We start from the raw sequence: 13,738 nt of genomic DNA, 5'->3' as shown, positions 1-13,738 counted from the left end.
TGGACCTAGTTTTCTGTTCACTACTTTGTAAATTCTTCTTTCAGTACTTCTTTTCAAGTAAACTTGACAAAATACAAGCATTGGTAAGGATTTATACAAAGGGGAGCATTCAAATTGCTGACAGTATGCACTGAAATAACCACTTTGGAGAGCAGTTTGATCATATATATTAAAAGCTAAAAATGCATATGCATTCAAAGCCAGCAGTTTCACTTCTAGGTATATATTCAGGAACAGTCTTTATCAGACATTTTCCCCACAATAAGTAATAATTTTTATATTATGACCCAGATGTTTAAAAGCATATACACACAACAGAATTTTAAGAAATAACTATACCTATTTTATACCCTAATATTTTTTTTCCTTTTTCATTCTATTTCCTTTTTAAGGGGAAAAAAAAAATCTGTCATGATTGACTGAATTGATTTCATGATTCACCAATGCATCTTAATTTGAAAAACAGTCGTAGCAAAACCTGACTGTGTTTTTGAGGAGACTTTTTAAGGATATTTATTGCGTTATTGTTGTAGTAGCAAAACATTGGAAACAACAGGAATGTCCTTCATGTGGAAAATGGACCTAATTGTGGTATACTTACATAATGGAACACTCAGCAATTAAAATAAATGTATTGATACTAGATTTTTACTTATCAGTATGGGTAGCCTTGAAAATATAACTGGGCAGAAAAAGCAATGGTGTAAATTGTCTAAAAACAGCAACATTTTTACTGTTTATGTATGCATACACACAGAAGCACTTATATATAGTGAGAGGATAAAACTGAATTCAACAACTCATGATCATGGTTGCCTATGAGGGGAGGAAGGAGAACAATGAGGATTTCAACCTTAACTATAGTTGTCGTTATTTGAGATAAAGTGTTGTTTTACTTAAAACAACTTAACCTGTCATTTTTCAAAACTTCATGAGTTGTGTTTTGTAATTAGAGGCTCAACTGAGTGAAAAGGTTTCACTTCAGGCAATCCAGCAGTTGGTTCGAAAATCATACCAGGCTCTGGCTTTATGGAAACTTCTTTGTGAACATCAGTTCACTGCCATTGTAGGAGAACTTCAGAAGGTAGGATATTTTTCCCCCTAAGGTCGTACTATTAATTCTGTGCCTAGTTTGTCTGCTTTTTTTTTGCGGTACGTGGGCCTGTCACTGTTGTGGTGGCTCCCGTTGCGGAGCACAGGCTCCGGACGCGCAGGCTCAGCAGCCATGGCTCACGGGCCCAGCCGTTCCGCGGCATGTGGGATCTTCCTGGACTGAGCACGAAGCCGTGTCCCCTGCATCAGCAGGCGGACTCTCAACTGCTGCGCCACCAGGGAATCCCAGTTTGTCTGCTTTTGAGTGAGCTGTAATCTTTCACTTAGTTTCAGAAGGAGATTATTTTGGGCAGCATTTAGGTTATGATCAAATTAATGTGTTATGAGAAAATTGCACTAAAGCATGATAACTTGAGGGGTTCATTATCAAAACCACAAGTTGTTACAGTATATGAGAACTTCGTTGTGATATGTGAATGAACTCTTACTTTACCAAAAATATTTTTCAAACAGTAGGTTGTAACCTTTATTTGGGCTACAGATCCCTTTGGGAATCTGATCAAAACTCTTTCTCACCACCTTCAAAGGATGCATACAGACACATACATAAAATTTTTGCATGTAATTTCAAGAAGTCCAGTGACCTAAATTAAAATTAAACATTCCTACTTTAAAGAAAAATGTTTGCCACTGTGGAAAATGAATGGTTCTTGCTGTCCTCATTGGAATCCTTTTTAAGGATAAAGGTAATTTGCATTTATCTAAATGTTAGGTCATTTAGGGGGAAGGTATTCCTACCTATTAATTTAATTGTGAGCATTTCTAAACGTACACAAAAGTACAGCAAGTACAACAAATAATCCCTCATACACAATTTATTTTCATTCAACATTTTCACAGTTTTACCAACTTTGCTTAATCTATCGCTTATTTTCTTTTTCTTTACTGAATTATTTTAAAGTAGATCCCTAACATCATGTCCTTTCATTCCTGTATATTTTAATGTGTATTCCTTTGGCCATTTTCTTGAATACCAATGTCATTATCACATTTAGCAATATTACCACTAATTCTTCTGGGTAACATCTAAAATAATGAAATTTCTGTGTCTTAAAAATATCTTTTTATAGATTGGTTCATTCTAATCAGAATCTAAACAGTTGGTTCACTCATTGAATTTGGTTGTTTTTTCTCTTAAATCTCTCAGTCTAGAGCAATTTTCTCTGTCTCTCTCTCTCTCTCTCTTTTTGGTGGGGGCGTGTTGCTATTGCCTTGTAGGCATCAGGTCATCAATCTTGTAGAATCCCAACATTCTGAGGTTGTCTTTACCTTCCTTGTAGTGAACTTGTTCGTCTATTTCTTGAATTTTCTATGAAATGGAAGTCAAGTCTACAGAGGCTTGATAAGTTCAGTTTTTTTGTTGTTGTTTGTTTTTTATTTATTTTATTTGTTTTATTTTTGGCTGCATTGGGTCTTCGTTGCTGCGCACGGGCTCTCTGCAGTTGCAGCAAGTGGGAGCTACTCTTTGTCGCGGTGTGCGGGCTTCTCACTGCAGTGGCTTCTCTTATTGCGGAGCACAGGCTTTAGGTGCATGGGCTTCAGTAGTTGTGGCACACGGGCTCAGTAGTTGTGGCTCATGGGCTCTAGATCACAGGCTCAGCAGTTGTGGCGCACGGGCTTAGTTGCTCTGCATCATGTGGGATCTTCCCAGATCAGGGCTCGAACCCATGCCCCCTGCATTGGCAGGTGAATTCTTAACCACGGTGCCACCAGGGAATCCCCAGGTCCATTTATTTGATAAAGAATAGCACGTATTTTTTTTCCTCTTTTAAAAACTCAAGTGAATATGTTTAATTATGAAAGCTATTTCCTTTTCCATGCCAGGTAGAATAATGATTTTTAGTTTTATTGGCTGGTAAGAATAATGTAGGTCAGTTTTTAGCCTAGGTATCTTTTTTGTGATCCACCTTCAAAGCTTTCCTTCCCTATATGCTCAAGGAATGCAAATTAAATATTAATCCCAGAAATTTGAACATAGATTGTCTATTTGCTGAAATTTAGAAAAAAGAAATAGCAGTCAGATCACTAAACAGAATGTTACTATAGTATAAATCACCTCAATACTTTAGAACTCCATTTTAGCAAGCAGATTTGTTTAAATAAGATCAAACTCCAATGTTAGAAGTCCTTGAATAATAGAATTCAAATGTTATTTTGGAAAAATAAATGTAAGCCCAAGATTATTTAATGTAGCTAATTGATTGTTTTTTCCTGGTTATAACTAAAGTCAGGAGGCCTGTCTCGAATTTTGACTCCACTTGGGTTTTGCTTTCCTCATTTGTAAAGTGAGAGATTTGGAATAGGCATACTGTAGGTTCTTTTACAATTCTCAATGATTCTATGAAAATCTGTAAAATTTTATTATTTTTTATAGTTTAATATATTTTATCTTTTGAATTATAGAGTCTATTAATGTTTTGATATTTTAAATTATTAAATTTCATTCTGTGTGAAAATACAATATTCCTATATTTTTGATCAGAAGAGGATTTTCTTTTATACTCCTAGGAATTTCAAGAACAGTTGAAAATCACCACCTTTAAAGATCTGGTAATCAGGGACAAGGAACTGACCGGGGCATTAATTGCTTCTCTAATCAACTGCTACATCAGAGATAATGCTGCTGTTGATGGCATTAGTTTACACTTACAGGACATCTGCCCACTGCTGTATAGCACTGACGATGCAGTTTGTTCTAAGGTATGATGCTTTGTTACCCGTTTCAGTGTTTCTTAGAGGAGGTTTCATGGTATGATGAAAGCACACTAGAATTGTAATCAGGAACTGTTGTCTTTTGTTTGACATACGACCTTGGGTAGGTCTTTTAACCTTCCATGGTGTCAGGATCCTCATCTGTGTAAGAAAGACATTGGAATATATTATTTCTTAAAATCCGTATATAACTTTTTCATAAAGAATCTTTGATAGTATTTTCTAGACGGTATTTAAAAAATGGTTAACTATGCCTTTCCTTAAAAATTAAGAAAAAATCACTAAAACTCTGTAATAAATTAGAGCTAATTGGGCAATTTTTATTGATCCTTTCCTACAGGTGAAAAAAATTTTAAAAATCAGTGTTGCTCGGACTGCCTGCTGACCAATAATGTATTGACTAGGCAAGAGATTTACCAGTCAAAAGCTGTCTTGCTTACATATTTGTGAGAGGAATTAAGAATAGCTAGGATTTTTTGGTCAAAAACTTTTCTGTTTAAAATTAAGAAGAAGTAAGTTTGTAGAGTTGTTTTTATCTTTGATGATAATCACCCGGATGTAAATTTAAACATAGACTAAACAAAACTTGTATTGACAGCATCATCCATGTGCTTGTATCTTTTTAAGTTCTTGTCATCTCTACTTCTAGGCAAATGAGCTTCTCCAGCGTTCCCGACAAGTTCAAAATAAGATTGAAAAGGAAAGAATGTTAAGGGAATCATTAAAGGAGTATCAAAAAATCAGCAATCAAGTGGACCTGTCCAGTGTTTGTGCTCAGTATAGACAAGGCGAGAAACAAAATGTTCTTCATACCTTCTGCTTAACTCGGAGGGATATCTTCCTTCAGCTTTCAGTAGCCCAAGTGATATGACATAGGGAATTCATTTCTTATGTCTTAGTATTTGATGACTGCACCAGCTTCTACAAAAGCTATAACGCTCTTTTTATGTCTTGAAATGTGTAACTTTTTAACATTGGGGTTTCAGTCCTATTCCAGTTAAACTACTACCTGTGTTAGATTGCTTTCTGGGTTACACTTATCTTTCAGATGCTTTAGATTCTTTTGACTAATTTTAAAAATACTACCTGTCTGCTCACTTTAAAATTACTTTAAATCTAATCTAACATAACATAGTAACTGTTAGTACAGGTACTACTTTGAATCCTAAGATTTTTTTTCCATCAAGGAACTGCAACCCTCCTTTTTACTATTTTAAATATGAAATTTTTTTGCAATGAAGAAAATACATTTAACAGCTGCCTTTAAGGCATGTTGGAACCTAGTTCTTCGGTAGACTCATCAGAAATATTTTACATGATGTTGTCACCTGGGTGACTGATATACAGTAGAAACCTCATAGTAGTAAACATAATAACCTTGATCAGTATTTTTATAAGCCATCTAAGGAAAATGTATCCACTTAATAATATGCCTTAACTCTTTGTCCTTTGTCTTTCCTATTAGTGCGTTTTTATGAGGGTGTAGTGGAGCTCTCTCTTACTGCTGCAGAGAAAAAAGATCCTCAGGGTCTTGGACTTCATTTCTATAAACATGGAGAACCAGAAGAAGACATCGTGGGACTTCAGGCTTTCCAAGAAAGGTGAGTTTTATCACCTTAACAGATGCAACTTTATGGATATAGACTTTTCTTTGTGTAAAGTTTGATTGATGGTATTAGGAAAATAATATTTCAAGTACAACTCATAAAATTGAATTACGCTTTCACCTAAAAATGTCTTGTTTTATCAAAGGTGTGAATCAGTATTCTAATTATTAGCCTAGGGATAAAATTATAGCCTGGTGGGAATTCTTAAGGACCTAAATGTTTTTGAACTTGGCTCTTTGGTTTTCCTGAGATTGTATTAATGTCAATTTGTAATGCAATTACGATTTTGGAAACAAAACTGCTGCCTCACCTGCCCCACTGCCAATGTCTGGTTCTGGATGAAGATTAGTATTTTAAAGGATGATTTTTAAATGTTCACAGATTATTAGAGACTGTTTAAAAAAATAAGTATGTCCAGGGCTTCCCTGGTGGCGCAGTGGTTAAGAATCCACCTGCCAATGCAGGGGATACGAGTTTGAGCCCTCGTCCAGGAAGATCCCACATGCCGCAGAGCAACTAAGCCCGTGTGCCACAACTACTGAGCCTACGCTCTAGAGCCTGCGTGCCACGACTACTGAAGCCTGTGCGCCTAGAGCCCGTGCTCCGCAACAAGAGAAGCCACCACCATGAGAAGCCCACACACCACAACGAAGAGTAGCCCCTGCTCGCTGCAACCAACGAAAGCCAGTGCACAGCAACAAAGACCCAATGCAGCCAAAAATATATAAATAAATTTATTTTAAAAAAAAAAAGAACAGTAAAATAAGCAATATTTAAAAAAAGAAAAAGTATGTCCATAAAGGAAATACATAACCAAAGATGTGTTTCATTTTTATGACTTTACCCTTTTAAACAAGTGCTTCTCAAACCTATTGAAAGAGCATATGATTTGTATTGTTTTTATTTTTTTTTTTGCGGTACGCGGGCCTCTCACTGTGGCCTCTCCCGTTGCGGAACACAGGCTCTGGACATGCAGGCTCAGCGGCCATGGCTCACGGGCCTAGCCGCTCCGCAGCATGTGGGATCTTCCCGGACCGGGGCACGAACCCGTGTCCCCTGCATCGGCAGGCGGACTCTCAACCACTGAGCCACCAGGGAAGCCCTGTTTTTATTTTTATTTATTTATTTTTAATTTTACTGGAGTATAGTTGCTTTACAGTGTTGTGTTACTTTCTACTGTACAGCAAAGTGCATCAGCTATACGTATACATATATCCCCTCTTTTTTGGCTTTCCTTCCCATTTAGGTCACTACAGAGCGTTGAGTAGAGTTCACTGTGCTTGCTACACAGCAGGTTCTCAACTATGGATGCTATGTATAAAATAGATAACTAATGATCTGTATTATTTTTCATACCAAATTGTGTGTGTGTGTGTGTATTTCCTCCAAAATTCTCTTTAGTTTATATTTCAATTACATAAGATAAACCAATTGATAACTAAATCATGGAATTGCTCCTTTTTCATTCTTTTTCAGATTAAACAGTTACAAGTGTATTACAGATACACTTCAAGAACTGGTAAATCAAAGTAAGGCTGCTCCTCAGTCTCCCAGCGTGCCCAAAAAACCCGGACCTCCAGTGTTGTCGTCTGATCCCAATATGCTGAGTAATGAAGAAGCAGGCCATCATGTAAGGGACATAGCATATTTTCGTTCTGCAAATACACTGTGTTTAGATGTTCTGTGTGGTGGTGGTGGCATAACCATCTTGGAAAGGGTAGTAACTCTTAGAACTTACCATTTAAGGATTCTTGATTTCTTACCAGAAGCTTATAAGGCTAAGGAGTCATGTCGAGCCTTTAACTGTGCTAATTTTTGCTGTTTTCTTTATTTTAGTTTGAACAAATGCTTAAATTGTCTCAAAGATCCAAAGATGAACTCTTTAGTATTGCCCTTTATAATTGGCTAATACAAGCTGACCTTGCAGATAAACTGCTACAGGTAAAAAATATTTTTATACCATTGTTGTTAATTTATATTTTTAAGTAGCATAACTCAGTGGGTTAAGCACATATAGTCATAAGGGAATTCAGTTTTTCACCCTGTACCAACCGTTAGGTGTTAGTGAAAAGCTAAGTAATGTAATGCCTTTTCCTAGTGAGCAAGGTCGTCTGTTGGTCTAGTTTTCTTGTTATTTAGAAGCTGATTGGGATTGTTTACATTGTGGGGTGAAAATCAATGGATTATGAGTTAGGAGACCTGAACTTTGTCTTAGCTCTGCCATTAAGCCACTTCACAAATAAATGTCCTTTCACTACCCTAAGTCATAGTGTTCCTCTTTGCAATTTGATAATTGCAAAGATGCTTTTGAGCTCAGAATCTAGGAATCAATAGCTGTGTTCTCAAAGTTTATTAAAAGATTTGTAATTGGATTATAATAAATTGTTCTTATCAACCTAATGCAACTATCATAGCAATTCTTTGATTAACTGTGGTAAAACAATCATTTATAATGAGAAAAATTGCCCTCTCTTATCTGTTACTAGATTATAATATTGCTTATGTATTCATAAAACAAGGCACACCTATAAAATGATATATTTGCTGTCTGAAGAGCAAGTGGGTAGTCAGAAAATGTTTCTGATTAACTTTACAATTTCCAGATTGCTTCTCCATTTCTGGAGCCACATCTAGTCCGAATGGCCAAAGTTGATCAAAACAAAGTTCGTTACATGGATTTACTCTGGAGGTATTATGAGAAGAACAGAAGTTTTAGCAATGCTGCTCGTGTCCTATCCAAATTGGCTGACATGCATAGGTATGGCCTAATATTCTCACTGTGACAAATAATTGATAACTGGGCTATATCTAGTTACATCCAGATTTCAGATATTAAATAAAACCTTATTCAGGTTATACATATATAAAATTTTTATGCTTTTACTTGGATTTATCTAAAGTTTATAGTTTTCTCTCTTTGTTTGTTTTTAATAATGTGTAGCAGGTACCAAATACCTCCTACTAAATAAACTCTCTATTCAAACTGTCTTGTAAATCCTTTTCTTTAAAGTATGTCTTTAGATTCTTTCCTATTAACAGCAATTAATTACTATTCTTTTTCTTTTTTAATATTTATTTATTTTTATTTGGTTGCGCTGGGTCTTAGTTGAGGCAGGCGGGCTGCTTAGTTGCGGCATGTGGGCTCCTTAGTTGCGGCTCACTGGCTCCTTAGTTGTGGCATGAGAACTTTTAGTTCTGGCATGCGTGTGAGATCTAGTTCCCTGACCAGGGATTGAACCCAGGCCCTCTGCCTTGGGACCGTGGAGTCTTAACCACTGCGTCACCAGGGAAGTCCCTTAATTACTATTTTTAACTAAAGGACAATAAATACTTCTCAAAGTCTTTATAATTTTAAACGTTTAACAAATTCCAGGCTAATTTCCTCTACTCTCTTTAAATTACTGAATAGGTCTTGGAGCATATATATTGAGGATTGTTAAGAATCCTGTTAAAGAGTGCATTGAAATTTCTAATTAGGTTGTCGTATCAAAAGACAACTTAAAATTTTGGACAGATCATTAATTTGACCCTCTTTTCATTTGGAATTTTCTTTGCCACAATAGTGCAGTGCTATTTCCAAAATCTGGAGATTGGTTAAGTTAGGACAAGGAGGTGTTTGAGACAAGGTTGTTATTAAACCAAGTTAATCAGAATGGTTACTTAAATCACCCAGATATGGCTAATAGCAAGTGTGAGAGTTTGTGTATCTGTTTGTGTGTGTGCTCATGCAGTTGTAATTATTGCATGTGTGGGCCCAAGGCATTTTTGGTCTTCTTGCTATCTTTGGTCTTAATAGTCATTTGGTTTTTTTCTTTTTTTTTTTTTGTTTCTTTTTTAATTTTTGGCTGTGTTGGGTCTTTGTTGCTGCACACAGGCTTTCTCTAGTTGCGGCGAGCGGGGGCTACTCTTTGTTGTGGTGTGTGGGCTTCTCATTGCAGTGGCTTCTCTTGTTGTGGAGCACGGGCTCTAGGCGCGTGGGCTTCAGTAGTTGTGGCACACAGGCTCAGTAGTTGTGGCTCGCGGGCTCTAGAGTGCAGGCTCAGTAGTTGTGGTGCTCAGGCTTAGTTGCTCCACGGCATGTGGGATCTTCCTGGACCAGGGCTCGAACCCATTTCCCCTGCATTGGCAGGTGGATTCTTAACCACTGTGCCACCACAGAAGCCCCCTAGAGTGGCTCTTAATTGCCCTTTCATTAATATTTACTGACCTTGTTCCTTGTTATAACAGTTACTATATTCTTGTTATAAAATATTCAGAAATCCTCTGACTTTTAAGAACAGTGCCCATTGTCCATTTCTACTTCACACACACATAACCTAATTTCCTCCTCATGTGAGAGACCCTATACGTCTTACCAGCTCTCAGCTTACCGTCTCTTTCCACAATAAAATCTTTTTCCGACTATTATGTTACTCTTTCTCACTACACTTTTTTTTAAAATTTATTATTTATTTATTTAGTTTTGGCTGCGTTGGGTCTTTGTTGCTGTGCGTGGGCTTTCTCTAGTTGCGGCAAACAGGAGGATACTCTTCGTTGCGGTGCCTGGGCTTCTCATTTCACTGGCTTCTCTTGTTGTGGAGCACGGGCTCTAGGCACACAGGTTTCAGTAGTGGCTCACGGGTTCTAGAGCACAGGCTCAGTAGTTGTGGTGCACGGGCTTAGTTGCTCCGCGGCATGTGGGATCTTCCTGGACCAGGGCTCGAATCCGTGTCCCCTGCATTGGCAGGTGGATTCTTAACCACTGCGCCACCAGGGAAGCCCTCATGACACTCTTTGTACATATGTAGGCTGCACCAAGTAAGTTGGCGGCTATAGTGTTCTACTTTTTTTTTTTTTTTTTTTTTTTTTTTGCGGTACGCGGGCCTCTCACTGTTGTGGCCTCTCCCGTGGCGGAGCACAACCTCTGGATGCGCAGGCTCAGCGGCCATGGCTCACGGGCCCAGCCGCTCCACGGCATGTGGGATCTTCCCGGACCGGGGCACGAACCCGTGTCCCCTGCATCGGCAGGCGGACTCTCAACCACTGTGCCACCAGGGAAGGCCCGAGTGTTCTACTTTAAATAATTTGGAAATATGACCCATGTTGAAAATGTTTGTTTCAAGTGGGTTTTTTTTTAAGAGATGAGAGGGGAGGTAAAGGAAAGCCTCTTAGAAGCAAAGTTCCTAAAGGTACAGAGTCCTTTATATTTGATCTTAAGAGATGGTCAGTGCTAATTACCTGTCATCCACACACGTACTTTGCAAGATAGGAGAAAGGAGTTAATATTTTCTTTCTTTTGGTTTCTTTTTGGAAGGGGAAAACTTATAGGAGCCATAGCTATGTAGAAGGACAGTTTTTTAAGTAAGACCTTCTCTGAAAGTAAAAGAAAGCCAGTTTTTTCCTGATTCAGATTGGCATTAATGGGGATATCAAAAGTTTCATTTAATACTTGTTGATCTGAGGGGTTGCCAACAACTAAATGAGTTAGTATGTTTGTTTTTAATGCCAAGTTGCTTTATAATGTCAAAGACCCAGGTCTGATGGACTTAGGGGATTAGAAAGGACTGAAGATGGTAATCATGGATGTGGATACATGCTTAGGGCATTCTGACACCTGTCAGTCAATCAGCCAGCAAATAGATTTTGAGTACCAGTGATAATTCAAGGCATTGAGGAAGGGAGTAGTGAACAAGATCGACACCATCCCTGCTCCTAAGGTGCTCTCATTCTAGTGGGCAAAGACCATAGACAGACAAGTTCAGATTCTATAAATACAGTAAAAACAGGATTTTACAGTAGAAAGTGCCTTGGGGAATGGGGAGCTGCTTTAGTTAAGATTGGTCAGAGAAGGCCTCAGACAAATTGTCATTAAAATTGATTCTCAAATGACAGGAAGAGGCAGCTATTAAAGAAATGGAGGAAGTGGTTTAAGCACAGAAGCGATGGTCTCTGAAGAGGCACTGCATCAGATTTAAGTTTATCATGTTTAGGGTACAAAAAAGAAAGCCAGTAGGGTTGGAAATGGTGAACAAGGGAGGAATGAGAGGAGGTTGGAGGAGTAGGTAAAGGAGATTGGAGGGTCTTAAGAAAGCATGTGACGTGATCTGATTTTTGTTTTTAAGAGGTCACTCTAGTTGCTGTGTGGGAAATGAAATGTAGTATTTGCCATATTAAGGTAGAGAAGTGAAGAATATGAGGAATAATAAGTTTAATTTAATTTTAGAATAATCCAAGTTTTAATATACTGAAGTTTTAAAATAGGAAGTTACTTTTTGGATGTAAACATAAGTATTTATGTGTTGACTTAAGTTGTGGATCTCTTTTATTAGAAATCCTCTAATTTTTCAAGTTTCAAATGGCCTTTTATGTTAATTTGGCATAAATAGTACATCATAGCTGATATATATGTATATTGGATCCTTAAGAATTCACATGAATAAAAATAAGGATTTTCCCCCCAGCACAGAAATTTCACTTCAGCAGCGACTAGAGTACATTGCTCGTGCCATTCTTAGTGCCAAAAGTTCCACTGCCATTTCATCAATAGCTGCAGATGGTGAATTCCTTCATGAATTAGAAGAAAAAATGGAAGTAAGTGCTAACGACACTTAAGTCTTATCCACATTGATTAGTAGCCACGTGTTAGTCCACTTCCTCTCTTCCCCTAGTAGATAATAGGTCTGTGGCAGTCAGTATTAATTTTAATCTCTTATGCCTTCTTTTTTTCTTTTCATATTTATATATAAATCTTTTAAAAGATTTTAATGATACAGCATTTGGGTCCTAGGACATTGCTGTAATCTAAAAGTTTTCTCTATGGCATTTCTAAAGATTTATTCTAACTATTCTAACACCAAGCAGATTATGTCACATTCACCATTTATTCTGGAGGCTAATAAGTAGATGTGTAGAGTGGGCTAAACTGCCTTTACTAAGAGACACAAAAATGTATAATGGTCCACATACAAAAGCTTATTTCTCATTCACAAAATCCAGAGTTGGTGTTCCTGATTGGCATGTTGCTTTCTTCCACTTGGTGACGTCAGTTCCCAAGTTCTATTTTCTGGCTCTACCATTCCGATGGCCTTACCTTTTTCTTTGATCAAAGGGAGGAAGGGGGAAAAGAGCATGTAAGAAGCACATTCACTCTTAAAAAACCTCAACCCTGAAGTGGCATACTGTACTTCTGTTGACATTCCTTTGAAGAGAACATAGTCTTACAGCCATACTCCTAGCAGAGGAGGCCGGGAAGTAGAGGCTGGCCATTTTGTCTGGCTATAATCATGGGCAAAACAGGTGTTGGTGAGTAGCAAAGGCTCTCTGTCACAGCACAGTCCCTGTGTAATCTTCTATTGTAATGAAGGGTTGCTAGTCTGTTATGATAAAAGTCTTTATACATTTTTTTAAATTTGGGTAGAATTGACATATAACAGTTGCTAAGGTATACAACATAATGATTAAATTTTTCTATATATTGCAAAATGATCACCACAGTAAGTCTAGTTAGCATCTGTCACCATAAATGATTACAAAAAAATTTATTTTCTTGTGATGAGGACTCTTTAAGACCTACTCTTCTAGCAACTTTCAAAATATGCAACACAGTATGATTAACTGTAGTCACTATGCTGTTATTTATATATTATTTTTATTTTAACAAACTTAAAGTCAGATACTAGGAGTCATTCCTTCAAGTACCTGGTGATTTATCATGAAGAACTTAAGATTTGATTTTTTTTCTACCCAAACTAGGTTGCTAGGATCCAACTTCAGATACAAGAGACACTACAAAGGCAATATTCCCATCATTCTTCTGTACAGGATGCAATTTCTCAGCTGGACTCTGAGCTAATGGACATAACTAAGGTAATAAAAAAGCAAGTGAAATTCCTATAGTAGTCACCTATTATCTTGTTTCTTTTGCATTTTATTTTGTGTTTAAGATAAGCCGTCTTTGGAAGCATATCACTGAGCTGACACATCACCACTGTGGTATCTCACTCTTAGAAAAAGCTATGTTTCTCTTTCCAGGCCAATTTCTATCAAGAATCTATCAGCCTCACATGGGGCTTTGTTAAAACTCCTGCCACCTATTTTATGGCCTTGTTTCTTATCTTGAAAAAGTAGTTTATCTTTGCTTAACTCTCCAAGCCTCTCCCACTCTGTACCCTTCTGAACAGTTTCTTTTTCAATTATTCATGGACATTTCTCTAAGTACCCTGAAGCACCGTTAGATTTGTCAGTATTTCCGTGATTTTTCAAACCTTAGTTTAGACAACACTAATTCTAAAAGAAATGTCATTGCAGTATCTTGCTCTCAGCCAAGA

The 13,738-nt window shown here is 37.4% G+C and overlaps 1 protein-coding gene across 2 annotated transcripts in view; it reads left to right on the top strand.

The window, feature by feature from the left end:
- NUP155 (nucleoporin 155) overlaps positions 1-13,738 on the top strand; it is a 59,117-nt gene that overhangs the window by 39,220 nt on the left and 6,159 nt on the right. For both annotated transcript variants that reach the window (XM_019930129.3, XM_019930130.3), the window contains exons 22-30: positions 954-1,084; positions 3,622-3,813; positions 4,475-4,613; positions 5,291-5,426; positions 6,909-7,062; positions 7,269-7,373; positions 8,036-8,190; positions 11,873-12,002; positions 13,164-13,277. In XM_019930129.3, coding sequence (XP_019785688.1) covers positions 954-1,084; positions 3,622-3,813; positions 4,475-4,613; positions 5,291-5,426; positions 6,909-7,062; positions 7,269-7,373; positions 8,036-8,190; positions 11,873-12,002; positions 13,164-13,277 — 1,256 coding nt within the window. The remainder of the gene's footprint in view (positions 1-953; positions 1,085-3,621; positions 3,814-4,474; positions 4,614-5,290; positions 5,427-6,908; positions 7,063-7,268; positions 7,374-8,035; positions 8,191-11,872; positions 12,003-13,163; positions 13,278-13,738) is intronic.

The sequence above is a fragment of the Tursiops truncatus genome, chromosome 3 (genome assembly GCF_011762595.2).
Source record: "Tursiops truncatus isolate mTurTru1 chromosome 3, mTurTru1.mat.Y, whole genome shotgun sequence".
Lineage (NCBI taxonomy): Eukaryota > Metazoa > Chordata > Mammalia > Artiodactyla > Delphinidae > Tursiops > Tursiops truncatus.
The sequence above is the reverse complement of the archived record's forward strand: the minus strand, read 5'-3'. Positions and strand labels throughout refer to the sequence as shown.